The sequence below is a fragment of the Pithys albifrons genome, chromosome 2, assembly GCF_047495875.1.
Source record: "Pithys albifrons albifrons isolate INPA30051 chromosome 2, PitAlb_v1, whole genome shotgun sequence".
In the NCBI taxonomy this organism is placed as follows: Eukaryota; Metazoa; Chordata; class Aves; order Passeriformes; family Thamnophilidae; genus Pithys; species Pithys albifrons.
The window spans coordinates 119,920,766-119,938,265 of NC_092459.1; the positions used below are offsets into that span (position 1 = coordinate 119,920,766).

A 17,500-nucleotide genomic window follows, 5' to 3' on the forward strand; every position below is an offset into this window, starting at 1 on the left:
CATCTTTAGTTAAAACATGAAGCAAGAGGGAAAAGAAAAGGTGTGGTCACACCCAGAAACCCTCTAAGGAACTCCAAGTTCCTTTCAGTTCTTGGTGCTTTGACCAGGCAAAAGCTTTTTCTCAGCAAGGGAACAGTGAATTTTTGTCCTGTAGAACTGGAGGAATGTATTGAACAGATACATTGAACATGCCAATAATTCCACTTGTGTTAAGTCTCCATCAATTGTGGTTCCTACAGATTTAGTCAATGCTGAGTTTTGCTTTCACTCCACCTGGAATCTTTGGCTTTCTGGCTGTTTTTCTGCACCTCCCTGTCAATAACCTCTCCCTGGTGTTCATCTCAGCAGCATCTTGGGATGACTCATCTCTGCATTAATTCACCAGGCCAGTTCTTAACCCTGCAAGGCGCCGAGTCAGCATAAACAGTGACCATGCCCCCTAAATCATCCTTCATAACGATCTCTTTGGTCAAGAATTTAATGTCTCTACTTGTCAATATTCAAGACAAGTCACCTAGAGGGGAAAAAAAAAAACACCTCTAAAACCAGGAGATGCTTTGTGTGCTGGTGCAGCAGAGTCACCTTGCAGGGAAGGGAGTGGATCCATCCCCTGCACCTGAAATACAAACTGTCTGTAAAATACAAACTTCAAGGCAGGGAGTGGCTCCTTCCTTTGTATCTAAAATACAAACTCTTTTCTCCAGTTTCTCTTTGATTCTTACACATTAGGGTAATGGTTGGATTTTGGGGCTTGGCCTCCTCTCCTTGTACACTGTTTGTTTTCAGCTGAGATCTGATAAAAGCCACATTTTTCTTTGGTTGCCTCTCCCCAGGGTTTTGCTCAGAGTTTCTTCCGAAGGATGTCCCCCCGAAGCTCCATTCCTGGTTGTGGAGTCACTTTTGAGATAGTCTCGAACATTCCAGAGGTGAGTGACAACTCTGAGTGTCTGAAATTGGCCAAGAGCCTCTCACTTTGTGCTTTTCCCTTTTGTTTTGAGCATTCTGACTCTTGCTGTGGCTTGTAAAAGATGAAGCACATCCTTGTGCTTTGGCAGCAACCTCTGCCTTATCAGTGTCACTGTGGATTTTGTTGAGTGAGCATCTGTTTGCTCAGGTCCTTGAAGAAACCTTTGGAAGAGAGAGGGAGGGAAAAAGAGGCAGTGAAAATGGGCAGGTGAAGTGCCTGTTGTGGGGAGCACCAGAATCTGTGACAGATAACAAAGGGATGTCTTGATGCAGCTCTTGATTCCTGAGCATGTTCCCAGTTAGATGCGAATCCCTCCCTTCCAAAGGGATTTCTGTCAGAGCACTTGGAGAAACATTAACACATGAAGAGCCAAAACTCTGATTGCTGCCTGACTTTCATGTTCTGCTGCAATCTGCACTCTGTGTTGAAAGGTTTCTGGCCTGTATCTAAACTAGCATGGCCAGCAGGGACCCTTCCCCTGGACTCTGCCTTGGGGAGGCCACACCTTGAGTGTTGTGTTCAGTTCTGGGCCCCTGAGTTGAGGCAAGAGATTGAGGGGCTGGAGCGGGGCCAGAGAAGAGCAACGAGGCTGGAGAAGGGACTGGATGTGGCACTGAGTGTCCTCTGAAACACCTCCAGGGACAGAGAATCCAACATGTCTTGATCCAACCCCACTGTGATCACCAGCCCATGGCACAGAGTGCCCTGGGCTGGTGATCACAGTGGAGTTGGATCAAGGGTTGGAATTGATGATCTCAGAGGTCTCTTCCAACCCAAGTGAGAAGAGCAACAAGGCTGGAGAAGGGAGTGGAGCACAAGTGCTGTGGGGAGAGGCTGAGGGAGCTGGGGGTGTTCAGCCTGGAGAAGAGGAGGCTCAGAGGTGACCTCAGCACTGTCTGGAACTGCCTGAAGGGAAGTTCTGGCCAGGTGGGGGTTGGTCTCTTCTCCCAGGCACTCAGCAATAGGACAAGGGGGCACGATGGGCTCAAGCTCTGCCAGGGGAAATTGAAGTTGGAGAGCAGAAGAAAATTCTTTGCAGAGAGAGTGCTCAGGGATTGGAATGGGCTGCCCAGAGAGGGGGTGGATTCCCCATCCCTGGAGGTTTTTCAGCTGAGCTTGGCCGTGGCACTGAGTGCCATGATCTGGTAAAGGGACTGGAGTTGGACCAAGGGTTGGACTTGATGATCTAGGAGGGCTTTTCCAACCCCATCCATTCTGTGATTCTATTTTCCTGCTACTCCCTCAAGATTCTGTTTTCCTCTCAGGTTGGATAATGCCCTCAATGTGCTTGAGCACTTTTTAATTATGAAATACCTGATGCAGCCCTTCTGCTAATTAATGGCAACGTCTCACTGTGAGACTCTGAGACAAAACCCCAAAGAGCTCAAACAATAACCACGTGTTGCTTGGGGTGGGTGTGACAGTGGGAGGAGCAGCTGGGCAGGGTGCGTGGCCAGGCCTTGTATCAAGGTCAGAATCTCAGACTAAAAATTAGTAAGAAATTCAGAATAGATTTTAGGAAGAAATTCTTTGCCATAAGGGTGGTGAGGCCACGGAACAGGGTGTGGATTCCCCATCCCTGGAAGTGTCTCAGGGCAGATTGGAGCAACCTGGGATAGCAGGAGGTGTCCCACAGGCAGGGGGTGGGATGAGATGATCTTTAGCTCCCTTCCAGCCCAAACCCCTCTGTGATTCCATGATCCTGACCCACCTCTGAGCTGAAGTGCAAACAACACTGACTGATTTTAAAAACATATCTTTTCCTGGACCAATGTAGGAGATTTTTTTTATTTCCTTTTCAAATCTATCCTTTCTTTTCCTCTTCCCAGGATGCCCAGGGAGCTGAGGAGAGGGAGGCACTGGCCAGGATGGCAGCAAACGTGGAGGATGCAGCTTCAGCTGACTCTGAGGCTTACATTGAGAAGTACCTGCGCAGCGTCCTGGCCGTTGAGAACATCCTCACCCTGGACCGGCTGCGCCAGGTCTGGAGCAGGGAAAACCCTGGGAATGCTGCAGGGCAACACCAGTGTCCTCCTGAGGGCACACAATGGCCAACAACCAACCCAGGAACACCCCTCAGCCTTCCAGAGTGAGACTGTGCAGGCAAACATCCAGGGAAGCAAATTCTCCTTGCAGACATGCCCTCGCTCCGTGCGCTGTTGGGGGATGCTTGGGTTGGGATTATGGCATTATGTCTCAGGATAAAAAACAGTTGTGTGGCATTACCTTGTGCTTCCTGAGGCTTCAGGAGGAGTTCTGAAATTACCAGAAGAATTTATTGATGATTTAGATGAGGGGATTGAGTCCATCAGCAGCAAATTTGCTGATGACACCAAGTTGGGAGGGAGTGTCGACCTGCTGGAAGGCAGGAGGGCTCTGCAGAGGGACCTGGACAGGCTGGAGGGATCTGAAGAAGGATCTGGACAGGCTGGAGGGATCTGGAGAAGGATCTGGACAGGCTGGAAGGATCTGGAGAAGGATCTGGACAGGCTGGAGAGACCTGGAGAAGGATCTGGACAGGCTGAAGGGCAGGAGGGCTCTGCAGAGGGATCTGGACAGGCTGGAGGGATGGGCTGATTCCTATGGGATGAAATTCAACAAGGCCCAGTGCAGGCCCTGCCCTTTGGCCACCCCAAGCCCCTGCAGCGCTCCAGGCTGGGCACAGAGTGGCTGGAGAGCAGCCAGGCAGAGGGACCTGGGGGGACTGAGGGACAGGAAGCTCAAGAGGAGCCACCAGTGTGCCCAGGTGGCCAAGAAGGCCAAGGGGATCCTGGCCTGGATCCAAAGTAGTGTGGCCAGCAGGCCCAGGGCAGTGACCCTTCCCCTGGACTCTGCCTTGGGGAGGCCACACCTTGAGTGTTGTGTTCAGTTCTGGGCCCCTGAGTTGAGGCAAGAGATTGAGGGGCTGGAGCGGGGCCAGAGAAGAGCAACGAGGCTGGAGAAGGGACTGGAGCACAAGTGCTGTGGGGAGAGGCTGAGGGAGCTGGGGGTGTTCAGCCTGGAGAAGAGGAGGCTCAGAGGTGACCTCAGCACTGTCTGGAACTGCCTGAAGGGAAGTTGTGGCCAGCTGGGGGTTGGTCTCTTCTCCCAGGCACTCAGCAATAGGACAAGGGGGCACGATGGGCTCAAGCTCTGCCAGGGGAAATTGAAGTTGGAGATGAGAAAAAAATCCTTTGCAGAGAGAGTGCTCAGGGATTGGAATGGGCTGCCCAGAGAGGGGGTGGATTCCCCATCCCTGGAGGTTTTTCAGCTGAGCTTGGCCGTGGCACTGAGTGCCATGATCTGGTAAAGGGACTGGAGTTGGACCAAGGGTTGGACTTGATGATCTCAGAGGTCTTTTCCAACCCAATCCATTCTATGATGCTTGTTTATTTTCCCCATGTTTTTACCTTGAAGAAACCAGACTGAGCCTGTGGCAACATTCAGGGAATCAAACATAGGGATGTCCTCTCTCACGTCCCTGCAGGATGGATGGGGCTGGGAAATTTGTTTTAAATACCCTCTGATGAGATGCTTGGTTTGGTTTTATGGCATTATGGCTCAGGAAAATCAGTTGTGTGGCATTAACTTGTTCTTCCTGAGGCTTCAGTAGCAGTTCTGAAGTTACCAGGAGAATTCCTGTTCATTTCCCCCCATATTTTACCTTGAAGAAACCAAAGCCATCCTGTTAATTAAAAAAAGGCATTGATTTGGTTCATTTAAAGTGCTCTAATTCCATCTGTTTACAGGGAAAAATACAAGAGAGAAAAACACTTATGGAAAATTTTTCTTCTGGCTATGAATTATGCAAGGACAGAATAAAAGTTATGCAAAACAAGCTGCAGCTTTTGCCTGTCCACAATAAATTCAGAGTGCAGTGTGAGGCACTCTAAATATTGAAAGCAAGTTTCCTGTCATTTATAATTAGTTTAAAGGATTAAAATAGGAGCTCAGCTTGGAAAGGGAGTCAGTCTTTGCATCTCTGTCATCTCCTGGAATCAGGACTGGCTGTAAAGTCCTGCAGGAGCCCAATCAGCAAACCAGTTGATGTTAAAGTTGTAATTTTAGCCCCTTTATGTCCAGGTTTTATATTCCAAGAAACTTTGCAGACAGGAGCCTGTGCAGAGGCAGTTTAGAAACATTTTTCTCATCTAGACAAAACCATCCTGGGGTGATCAGAGCTTGAGTTGGTGCCAAACATGCCAATTTTCTTTGGTTTTGTTCCCTGGCATTGGCAGGAAGTTGCTGTGAAGGAGCAGCTGATGGGGAAAGGGAAACTCTGCCGGAGGAGCCTGAGCTCTCCCAACGTCAACAGGGTGAGTATTCCAGGCTGGAATCTGCAGTTTGCCACTTCCAGGTCCCTGTGATGCCAAAGCCATGGGACAGAGCAGTGAAAATTCCTTCTTTTTCACCCTGTTTGAAATCAAAGTACAGACCAAACTTGCACTTATTCCTAAATCATCCAAGAAATTGTGCTTGGAAGCAGCTCCCTAAATCCAGAATATCTGAAAAAGCAACATAAAAAGAACTTTGCTTTTTTTTTTCCCCCTAAACATTTTTCTTTTGTTTGCCAAGTTTAAAATTTTTTTTTTATTTTTAGAAGACTTGAAAGCAATTTATGAGCATTTACTGAATGAAGCTTTGTAAGAGTGTTGTGCATAAGGAAAATGAGGTTTCTGCTGTCCAAACTTTGGGAAGAAATCCTTTCCTAGAACTGATTCAAACTAGTCAAAAAACTGTGGTCAATAATTGAGATTTCACCTTTTATCTCTTGGATTTCAGTGCTGCTTCAATGGCAAAACTATTTCCTTTCAGCCTTATTGGTCAAGAGGGATATTTTATGACTTCTTGAAGTTCTGGTTAAGAACTAATTCTGGTTAAGAACTAATTCTGGTTAAGAACTAATTCTGGTTATGAAGAACTAATTCTGGTTATGAAGAACTAATTCTGGTTATGAAGAACTAATTCTGGTTATGAAGAACTAATTCTGGTTATGAAGAACTAATTCTGGTTATGAAGAACTAATTCTGGTTATGAAGAACTAATTCTTGATTAGAAATAATTCTGCTTTTTTTGAACTGTTCCAGCTCTCTGCAAGTCGCCAGGAATTGGCACCCCCTTACAACCTGAGCAGTAACAGGGTGAGTACCTGCAGGAAATTCTTGGAAATCCTGGCTGGGATTTAGGAGGAATCTGCAGGAACCACTCACAGGGGGATAAGTGAGAAACCTCTGCAAAAACTTGGGGGAGAATGGAGGTCTTTGAGAGAGTCTCTGACCTTCCAGTGGCCTCAAACTTGGCGTGGGTGAAAACTCAGCCCATCCCACTCTTTAAAATCACCAGCACAGACCCCAAAACATTTCTTTGAAAGATGAAATTAAAACTTATTTTCCAAAGCCTAAATAAACTGAGAGATCATCTCCTGATAGATATTCTGCCCAGCAAGCTTGGAGTCCTTTGAAAGGGGAGAGTCTGGTGGTGACAAGGCATTTTTAATGCATAATGCACTTGCCTGGAATAATAGAATTTTGATGGAGTGCTCCAGCATTGGCTGCTAAATCTGCTCCATCTGCTCCATGCAGGGAATGCTAAACCATGTGCAGGTGATCAAATGCTGATGGCAACTTGTGTTTGGAGACAAGCCTGGGGATGTTTCAATATTGGAGGGTGTGCTGGTTTAAAGGTGAACCAGGAGGGGAAATGAACTCACCACGAGAGAGATTATAAGTCAGAGCTAAAATTTAATAATAATATTACAATAACAACACTGACACACAAGGGAAATTGCTTTCAACTCACAAAACCCCAGCAGTATAACCCAGTGTCCTGGGGCACAAACCCAAGGGGGTTTGTTTGCCCTTGTGCTGAGACCCCTGTGGTTCCCCCAAGTCCAGAGCAAAAGGAAAAGAAAAACCTGTTGGTGCAGGCGAGGGCTGTGGTCTGGGCGAGAGCGGTGATCTCCTGCTGTCAAGGTCCTGCTGCTGCTCTGGATCCGACGAGAGGTTCCCGAGGTCTTCTTACCCACCCCTTATGTACCCTCAGGAAGCTCTCAGTCCCTCCCCCTGGGCGGGGACTCACCCAATGGGTGATTAACTCTGGGAGCCAGGGGGTGTTGAGCTGTTGATGGCCCATTAGCAGCTCCGCCCCCCTCAGGCTGGGTGTGAAGTGATAATGGCTCCCTGGGCAGCTGCTGCTAATGGCCCATTGACCGTGGGGAATGAATAGAGGGGGTAGAATACACAGCTTTGATCATTCCCACACAGGGTTAGCTGGTCCCTCCTGCTGAACTAGGACAGAGGGGTTGAAAGGGAAAAGGAAAGGCCAGAGTGCTTAATGATTTCTGTTTTTCTCCTCCCTTGCCCTCAACGGTTTCTCCCACTGCGTTTTGCAGAGTGCAAAGGTCCCAGCAGAGGTAATGCATTAGGTCCACCTAATGAGTGGGATAAAGGGGGTTTTTATCCCACTATAAAGTTTCTTTTGCTGCCTCACACGCTTTGATTTCCCGCTTTGAAGGTGCTGCCAGTGGGGCCTCGTTTGCATAACACGCGACAAACGGGTTTTCCCGTGGAAAAGCTGCTCATTAGTGCAGTGGGAGCTGGGACAAAGCAGAGAAGTTTCTCCTTGGGTTCAGCTGATGGTTTGTTGGGGAGCTGGAGCTGTTCAGTCCCGTTTCTCACCAATTTTTTGGGCAGGGGGAAATTATTTCAGAACTTGCTCAGTCTCAGCTGAAATAAAACCAGACATGAAAGCAAGAAAATATATAAATATCTGTCAGCATAAAGCTGGAGATGAGATAAACCTCAAGAGTTTCTCCCAAATCCTTGGGACTCTTTGTCCCAAGTTTTGGTTCCCTGGAGTTCATTGCTGGTGGATTGCATGAGGTTTTGCTGCTCTTCATGTGGTTGCTGATGGACACGTTGTCCTGCAGGAACGTGGGGTTGGAGTGGTGGTGGAGATGATGCCTTTGTTTGCCATGAGCTTCTGGCCAAGGCACTTGTTCCTCAGGGCATGGAGGGTACAAACCTCCCAGCTGGAACTTTCTGGAGAGGGCTTGGCACAACCTGGCACAGTGGGAGGTGTCCCTGCCCTTGGCAAGGGGTGGAATGGGATGGTCCTCAAGGTCCTTCCAACCCACCCATTGAGTGATTCCATGATCCAGTTTCTTGAGGAGATAAACCTCAAGAGTTTCTCCCAAATCCTTCCCAGGCTTCGTGGCTTTTATAGTTCAGCGTGAACAACTCTTGGTTTCTATGAACTAATGATTTTAAATGAACTCTGTGCTGCTGGAAAATGTGTTTATCCTCAGCTTCCTGTAGCTCTTGGAGGATGACTCTTTGTCCCAAGTTGTGGTTCCCTGGGGTTCATTGCTGGTGGTTTGCACGAGGTTTTGCTGCTCTTCACGTGGTTGCTGATGGACACGTTGTCCTGCAGGAACGTGGGGTTGGGGTGGTGGTGGAGATGATCCCTTTGCTTGCCATGAGCTTCTGGCCAAGGCACTTGTTCCTCAGGGCATGGAGGGTACAAACCTCCCAGCTGGAACTTTCTGGAGAGGGTTTGGCACAACCTGGCACAGTGGGAGGTGTCCCTGCCCTTGGCAAGGGGTGGAATGGGATGGTCCTCAAGGTCCTTCCAACCCAACCATTGAGTGATTCCATGATCCAGTTTCTTGAGGAGATAAACCTCAAGAGTTTCTCCCAAATCCTTCCCAGGCTTCATGGCTTTTATAGTTCAACATGAGCAACTCTTGGTTTCTATGAACTAATGATTTTAAATGAACTCTGTGCTGCTGGAAAATGTGTTTATCCTCAGTGTCCTGTTGAAGCTCTTGGAGGATGACTCTTTGTCCCAAGTTTTGGTTCCCTGGAGTTCATTGCTGGTGGTTTGCATGAGGTTTTGCTGCTCTTCATGTGGTTGCTGATGGACACGTTGTCCTGCAGGAACGTGGGGTTGGGGTGGCCTTTGCTTGCCATGAGCTTCTGGCCAAGGCACTTGTTCCTCAGGGCATGGAGGGTACAAACCTCCCAGCTGGAACTTTCTGGACAGGGCTTGGCACAACCTGGCACAGTGGGAGGTGTCCCTGCCCTTGGCAAGGGGTGGAATGGGATGGTCCTCAAGGTCCTTCCAACCCAACCATTGAGTGATTCCATGATCCAGTTTCTTGAGGAGATAAACCTGAAGACTTTCTTCCAAATCCTTCCCAGGCTTCGCTGCTTTTATAGTTCAGCGTGAGCAACTCTTGGTTTTTATAAATTAATGATTTTAAATGAACTCTGTGCTGCTGGAAAATGTGTTTATCCTCAGCTTCCTGTAGCTCTTGGAGGATGACTCTTTGTCCCAAGTTTTGGTTCCCTGGAGTTCATTGCTGGTGGTTTGCATGAGGTTTTGCTGCTCTTCACGGGGTTGCTGATGGACACGTTGTCCTGCAGGAACGTGGGGTTGGGGTGGCCTTTGCTTGCCATGAGCTTCTGGCCAAGGCACTTGTTCCTCAGGGCATGGAGGGTACAAACCTCCCAGCTGGAACTTTCTGGAGAGGGTTTGGCACAACCTGGCACAGTGGGAGATGTTCCTGCCCTTGGCAAGGGGTGGAATGGGACGGTCCTCAAGGTCCTTCCAACCCAAACCATTCTGTGATTCCATGATCCAGTTCCCACAGGGAGGTGACCAAAAGCTCTTGTGATCACAATGAAATATTTCCCATATTCAGAAATATTTTCTGTATTGTTGCTGTGGCTGAGAAGGCAAGGAGGTGCCTTCTGAATTTCCTTCAGGGGACAGTCTTATGGACTTCCATATCATGTTCCCAGAAGTCTCACCTGGTTGCCTAAATGAGAAAAAGCCAAATTTGGCTCCTGTTGCCACTCCAGGTGTGGTTACAGGAGAGTGAGATGAATGTGATCCCTCCTTGCACCTCAGCACGTGGCAGGTGGTGCAGGAGAGACCAGATATGGAGAAAAGTTTCTGTGCTACAAAGTACTGGTGTTGGAAATTTAATTTAATTAAACTTAGCTGGAACTGGGGCTGAATTAACTGAGTGAATCAAATGCACAGAGAGTGGAAGGGCTTGTTTTACAGATCATCTTCAGACTTAATCTGATGAAAAACCTGATGAGTTGTTCTCAAATCCCTTTCCCCAAGAGCTGTTCTGTCCTGGCCAGTTGTCCTTCCTCTCCTGAGGTTCAAAAGCCAAATAAGATTGTGCCAATTAAACCCTTTTCTGGATTTTTTGGGAACCAGAGGTTTTTTTTGGTTTTTTTTCAGCAAACTGATAGGAGGTAGATTCAATTTGAATAATCTTGCTGTGCATGAGAACAAGTGCCTTTTGTCCCAGCTTGCACTTAAATGCTACGTGGTCACCTTTTCCTAAGCCTTGTCTGAGCTGCTGAGAGAATAAAAGCCAAGAAACTGTTCATTTCTCTTACCCAGTGGCTGCAGTTTATTGGTCTGTCCAGTTCAAGGAAAGATTTGGCAGGTAAAGCCTGGGGATTTCTTAGGTAGTGACCCCCCCCCTTTGTCCTAAAGATTTTGTGCATGTTGGGGCTGAGGGGGGGGAAAAAAATCCCCTGAGGTTTTTTCCTAGAGGATGTGGGAAAGGAGGGAAGGCAGGGGAGGAGAGGGAGAAGGTGAATTACAGCAATAAACCACTTTATAAACGGGAATAAACCACTTTATAAACAGGAATAATCCACTTTATAAACAGAAATAAACCACTTTATATACAGCAAAAAAACATCTTTATAAACAGCAATAAACCACTTTATATACAGGAATAAACCACTTTATAAACAGGAATAATCCACTTTATAAACAGGAATAAACCACTTTATAAATGGGAATAAACCACTTTATAAACAGAAATAAACCACTTTATATACAGAAAAAAAATCTTTATAAACAGCAATAAACCACTTTATAAACAGGAATAAACTCCTTTATAAACAGGAATAAACCACTTTATATACAGAAAAAAAAATCTTTATAAACAGCAATAAACCACTTTATAAACAGGAATAAACCACTTTATAAACAGGAATAAACCACTTTATATACAGAAATAAACCACTTTATAAACAGGAATAAACCACTTTATAAACAGCAATAAACCACTTTATAAACAGGAATAAACCCCTTTATAAACAGGAATAAACCCCTTTATAAACAGGAATAAACTCCTTTATAAACAGGAATAAACCACTTTATAAACAGGAATAATCCACTTTATAAACAGAAATAAACCACTTTATAAACAGGAATAAACCACTTTATATACAGAAAAAAACCATCTTTATAAACAGGAATAAACCCCTTTATAAACAGGAATAAACCACTTTATATACAGAAAAAAACCATCTTTATAAACAGGAATAAACCCCTTTATAAACAGGAATAAAACACTTTATAAATAGCAATAAACCACTTTATAAACAGAAATAAACCCCTTTATAAACAGCAATAAACCACTTTATAAACAGCAATAAACCACTTTATAAACAGCAATAAACCACTTTATAAACAGGAATAAACCACTTTATAAACAGGAATAAACCACTTTATATACAGAAATCAACCAATTTATATACAGAAATAAACCCCTTTATAAACAGGAATAAACCACTTTATAAACAGCAATAAACCAATTTATAAACAGCAATAAACCAATTTATAAACAGCAATAAACCACTTTATATACAGAAATAAACCACTTTATATACAGAAATAAACCACTTTATAAACAGAAATAAACCCCTTTATAAACAGAAATAAACCACTTTATAAACAGCAATAAACCACTTTATAAACAGGAATAAACTCCTTTATAAACAGGAATAAACCACTTTATATACAGAAATAAACCACTTTATAAACAGGAATAAACCCCTTTATAAACAGGAATAAAACACTTTATAAATAGCAATAAACCACTTTATAAACAGAAATAAACCAATTTATAAACAGGAATAAACCCCTTTATAAACAGGAATAAACCACTTTATATACAGAAATAAACCCCTTTATAAACAGGAATAAACCACTTTATAAACAGAAATAATCCACTTTATAAACAGCAATAAACCACTTTATAAACAGGAATAAACCACTTTATATACAGAAATCAACCAATTTATATACAGAAATAAACCGCTTTATAAACAGGAATAAACCCCTTTATAAACAGGAATAAAACACTTTATAAATAGGAATAATCCACTTTATAAACAGAAATAAACCACTTTATATACAGAAATAAACCACTTTATAAACAGAAATAAACCCCTTTATATACAGAAATAAACCACTTTATAAACAGCAATAAACCACTTTATATACAGAAATAAACCACTTTATATACAGAAATAAACCACTTTATAAACAGGAATAAACCACTTTATATACAGCAATAAACCACTTTATAAACAGGAATAAACCACTTTATAAAAAACAGGAATAAACCACTTTCTAAACAGGAATAAACCACTTTATAAGCAGCTCTGCACTCACAAACATCAAGGGGCAGCCATTCTGCTGGTGGCTATTTTGGATTTGCTCATTTCAGTCACTTGGCCCCTCTTTGGTCACTTGGCAGAGACCAAACACATTCAGGAAATGATTGTTCCTCTGGGCAGGTGATTCACAGGCTCCTTTTCTTTGTCTCACCACCCTCCTTGATGGAGGAGAGAGTCACAGCCCTTCAATAATGCTCATTATTTAAAGTCTGAAGTGTTTCAGTGCAGATGGGAAACTTGGGAACTTCATCAAGTTAAGCTGCTTAATAATTCTTATATTTATTTAAGAATTATTTCATTTCTTTCTCTTGGTAAAACCAAACATTCCTGAACCACCTTTTGGCTCTGCAGGTTCTTTGACCCCTTTCAGTTGTCTCCAGTATTTTCTTTTGCAAATGTTTCTGCATCTGTTGCCCTGATTAACCTGATTTGAAGGGTTTGTTTTCATCTCCGGGGGTTGATGCTCTCAAATCTGACCTTCAGTCTAAAAGGATGATCTTTCCACTCTCTCCAAAGTGTCATTTGAAAACCCAACATGCTCAAAGTGTGTGATGGGAGAAATCCTTCTCTGGAGGCATTTTCCTGTCTCAAAACATTCACTTTATTTAACCTGGCAAAATACTTACGGTTGTGTAGAAAATTTAGTCATCCACAGTATAAAAGTGAAGCAGAAGATTCTGATTAAAAGGCTTTTCCTAAGGAAAAAACCACTAAATGCTGCCAGATGAATATTCTGAGAGTCTTTTGCTGCTTCTTACCCACTCTATTTTTGACCCACCATTCCCAAACGGGGGTAGAAAGTCAAGACACTTTCCCACCTGAGAGACAATCACAGAATCACAGAATGGATTGGGTTGGAAAAGCCCTCCGAGATCATCAAGTCCAACCCTTGGTCCGACTCCAGTCCCTTTACCAGATCATGGCACTCAGTGCCACGGCCAAGCTCAGCTGAAAAACCTCCAGGGATGGGGAATCCACCCCCTCTCTGGGCAGCCCATTCCAATCCCTGAGCACTCTCTCTGCAAAGAACTTCTTCCTGATATCCATCCTAAACCTCCCCTGGCAGAGCTTGAGCCCATCGTGCCCCCTTGTCCTATTGCTGAGTGCCTGGGAGAAGAGACCAACCCCCAGCTGGCCACAACTTCCCTTCAGGCAGTTCCAGACAGTGCTGAGGTCACCTCTGAGCCTCCTCTTCTCCAGGCTGAACACCCCCAGCTCCCTCAGCCTCTCCCCACAGCACTTGTGCTCCAGTCCCTTCTCCAGCCTCGTTGCTCTCCCTGGAGCTTTCCCTTCTCCACCTGAACACCCTCAGCTCTCCCAGCCCATTGTCCCTCTCCAGCTCTCCAGGAGCCCCTCTGGGCACTGGAAGGGGCTCTCAGGTCTCCCTGGATCTTTCCCTTCTCCAGCTGAACCCTCTCAGGTCTTCACAGAATCACAGAATGGATTGGGTTGGAAAAGCCCTCCGAGATCATCAAGTCCAACCCTTGGTCCAACTCCAGTCCCTTTACCAGATCATGGCACTCAGTGCCACGACCAAGCTCAGCTGAAAAACCTCCAGGGATGGGGAATCCACCCCCTCTCTGGGCAGCCCATTCCAATCCCTGAGCACTCTCTCTGCAAAGGATTTTTTCTCATCTCCAACTTCAGTTTCCCCTGGCAGAGCTTGAGCCCATCGTGCCCCCTTGTCCTATTGCTGAGTGCCTGGGAGAAGAGACCAACCCCCAGCTGGCCAGAACTTCCCTTCAGGCAGTTCCAGACAGTGCTGAGGTCACCTCTGAGCCTCCTCTTCTCCAGGCTAAACACCCCCAGCTCCCTCAGCCTCTCCCCACAGCACTTGTGCTCCACTCCCTTCTCCAGCCTCGTTGCTCTTCTCACTTGGGTTGGAAGAGACCTCTGAGATCATCAATTCCAACCCTTGATCCAACCCCACTGTGATCACCAGCCCAGGGCACTCTGTGCCCTGGGCTGGTGATCACAGTGGGGTTGGATCAAGACATGGTGGATTCTCTGTCCCTGGAGGTGTTTCAGAGGACACTCAGTGCCACATCCAGTCCCTTCTCCAGCCTCGTTGCTCTTCTCTGGCCCCGCTCCAGCCCCTCAATCTCTTGCCTGACCTGAGGGGCCCAGAACTGAACACAACACTCAAGGTGTGGCCTCCCCAAGGCAGAGTCCAGGGGAAGGGTCATTTTCTTGGAGCAGTCAGTGAAGGGCATTTCTGACTCAACAGATCATGAGTCACCAGGTGATTTGGCTGCTCCTTCCCTGCACTGAGTCCATCTTCTGTTATTCTGGAATGTTCTTGGTGTTTGCAATATCCTTTCTGCTTCTTGTGTCTCTGTGGCCTCCAGAGCACTTGGACTTGGCTTAAGATAAATCCCCTTTATCCACTTGTCTCCTCATTATCCTGAGATCCCCAAAGGAGCTCTAATCAAGCTTTGGTGTGTCCTCCAAAATGAAGCCCTGAGATGCTTTTCACTCCCCCACTTCTGTTTTTCTTAACCCAAAGCCAACATCTCCCAGGCTGGTGGCACAAGAGATCAGGAGGCAACAAAACCAAACAGTGTTTCAAGATTTTTCTTGAGTCTTTTGAGGTTTGTTTTGAGTCTTGTACTTTGTTTTTAAACTCCTCCAGCACCACTGAGCTGGTGCATCCAAAAGTACTGAACCATCCTGAGATATTTGCAGAGAGTATGAACTGTTTTCTCCTGGTTTTGACTCTTCCAAACTAATTCATTGGTGGGACATAGAGGAGGAGACTTCAGGAAACATTTCCCATCCCAAAGGAAGGTTGAGCACAGTCTGAAATCATTGGCTGGTTCCAGGATGGCTTTCAATGTCAATGTGAAATTGTGAGACCATCAGGATGAGAAAAGCAATGTCTGAAGGACCATTTTGGATGGATTTAAGTGGGGACAGGGAGAGGTGAGGCCTCCTCGTGGAACTTTCCAGGCTTTTTGATATCAGACAGACATCAAAAGTTTGAGTTGCAGGTCAGAGATGCTGCTGCTCACCTTGGAACCTTCAGGTGTGGGTGGAACAGCTCTGTCCTCTGTGCTGATGGAGCAGGAAGGACTCAAACACCAAAATCCTCCAAAACACAAGACTGAACAACCCCCTGGTGTTTGGTTCCACCAGCTGGGCATTGAGGGTGGCTCAGAACTCCCTCCATCAGTCTTTAGTTATCCCAAATTTTGCTGGGCAGACACAGCCCTTGTGTCTCCATCCCACAGGAGGTCTGAAGTCCTGCCAAAGTGCCAAGTTATTGCTATTCCAAGCAGGAGAGCTTTGATGGGTCTAACCTATAGATCCAGATGGAAATGATTTCTGCCCTGGGCTGCTCACTGTGACCTTCAACCCGTTGGAGAAATCTATTCCCCCTATCTTGGCTTATTTATTGTTTGTGAAACATTCATGACTTGGAGTTACACTTCAGATTGGTTGAGCTGCCTTTCAGTTTTCCATTCAAGGTCAGATGAATTCCTCTCATCCAACAGTGTGAAGCTGCTTGAAAAGCCACATTTTCCTCCTGGAAAAAAATCCATCCATCTTGTGGTCTGACCTGCAGCAGGTCCATCGTGTTACTCCTTTTTAATATGTCCATTTCTCTGCCAAAGTGTTTTTTATTTCTGGTTTTTGAAAAAAACCAGGGAGGATTTAGGGACAGTGTAACCCAGAGGGGGACAAATGTTGTACCAGCCATAGGAAAACTCTCCAAAAAATGGGACAAAATCAGTTTGGCTGCACCATCCAGTCCTTTCTTCTGGAAAGCTGAAACATTCCAAGCTTGGAGAGCACTTTTCCACAACACACTGAGGCTTCTTGTAGCACTTGAGACTGGATCCTTCTGACCCACAGACTCATAAATGGACATTGAATTGTCTGAAGGTCTCCTATAAATGAAGTCAATGGCAAGTGTGGCTCCATCAGAAGTTTCCAGGCCCACCACGTGGGTTTTGGTGCCTCTTCACCATTAAGGTGCTCACTTTGGTGAAGGATTTCCCTGTCCTGGATCCACATGGAATTCCCACTCTGGCCAATCACTTTGTGTGACCTTTGCAGGCAGATCTGTCGATGATTTTACTTGTCAGGATGACGCCGAGTTGGGAAAAACTGGCTTTGGCCACGCGGATTCTTCACTCCCGTGTGCTGAGGTGGAAGGGTGGCTTGGGGATCTCTCTGTCAGCCAAGAGTCTTTGTCACTCAGCCACTTTCTGGCTGTGAGGCTGAGATGGAAACCACAGTGGAGCTTTGGAAGAGCAGTAGAAATCCACCCCCATGTGCAGGATGGTGGGCACCTCCCTTGGCATCCACGGGAAAGCCCAGCTGGAGAGCCTTGGGATCTTGGGAAGGTGGATGACCTCCAGCTTTCTGTCTCTGTGTCTCCCCTCAGTGCCTTCTAGACCTGAAACCATCTTCCATCTTCACTAACCACCTCAAAGCTCTGCTGGATCTTCTCCTGGCTCCTGGTGCCCACAGCTTCTTCCTTTGGGTTCCACCTCTCTCTTTTCCAGGCTGTTTGGAGCACTCCAGTTGTTTTCCTCTTGGGTCTCATCAGCTCCTTTTTCTGACTCCAACCTTTAGGTCTGAGATCCCTGTTTCTTGCCCTGCTCAGAGCTCTCTCTGTCCTCATTTCTGACTCTAATCCAGACCAAATCCTGAGCAGATACACAAAATAATCAGGAATTTGGGGCAGACAAACAGCACTGGATTATTTTCACCTGGTTGTAACTTACTCATCTTCCAAATCACACCTTTGGAGCTCCACAAATAAACTTCTCCTGTGCTTTTATGCTGAGGCTTCTCATCTTTGCAGGGTTGGGTCTTCCACCTACAAGCACCTCCAGGGAAGGGTCTTTCCTGAGCTCTGGAATTCTGCCAGGCTGGTGTGGGGCTCTCAGGATTGCTGGGCTGCCAACTGGTTGAAATGCCCCTTTCTTTGCCCCCTGCAGGGTCGGTGGGAGAGCCAGCAGGATGTGTCCCAAGGTGGCCCAAGTTCCAGTAGAGGAATGAGCCCAACTCGTCCCTCCCTGCCGGGCTCTGGGCACCAAAGCCA

General features: G+C 46.1%; 1 protein-coding gene across 6 annotated transcripts in view; it reads left to right on the forward strand.

Annotated features, from left to right (window-relative positions):
- The window catches only part of KIF13B (kinesin family member 13B), a 170,698-nt gene that overhangs the window by 132,978 nt on the left and 20,220 nt on the right, over window positions 1-17,500 (forward strand). For 4 of the 6 annotated variants that reach the window (XM_071547608.1, XM_071547609.1, XM_071547611.1 and 1 more), the window contains exons 32-37: window positions 834-926; window positions 2,797-2,949; window positions 5,185-5,262; window positions 6,034-6,087; window positions 7,338-7,358; window positions 17,397-17,500. The exon at window positions 17,397-17,500 is cut by the window's right edge and continues 14 nt beyond it. In XM_071547608.1, coding sequence (XP_071403709.1) covers window positions 834-926; window positions 2,797-2,949; window positions 5,185-5,262; window positions 6,034-6,087; window positions 7,338-7,358; window positions 17,397-17,500 — 503 coding nt within the window. The remainder of the gene's footprint in view (window positions 1-833; window positions 927-2,796; window positions 2,950-5,184; window positions 5,263-6,033; window positions 6,088-7,337; window positions 7,359-17,396) is intronic. The other 2 variants (XM_071547612.1, XM_071547613.1) reach the window with 1 other exon arrangement.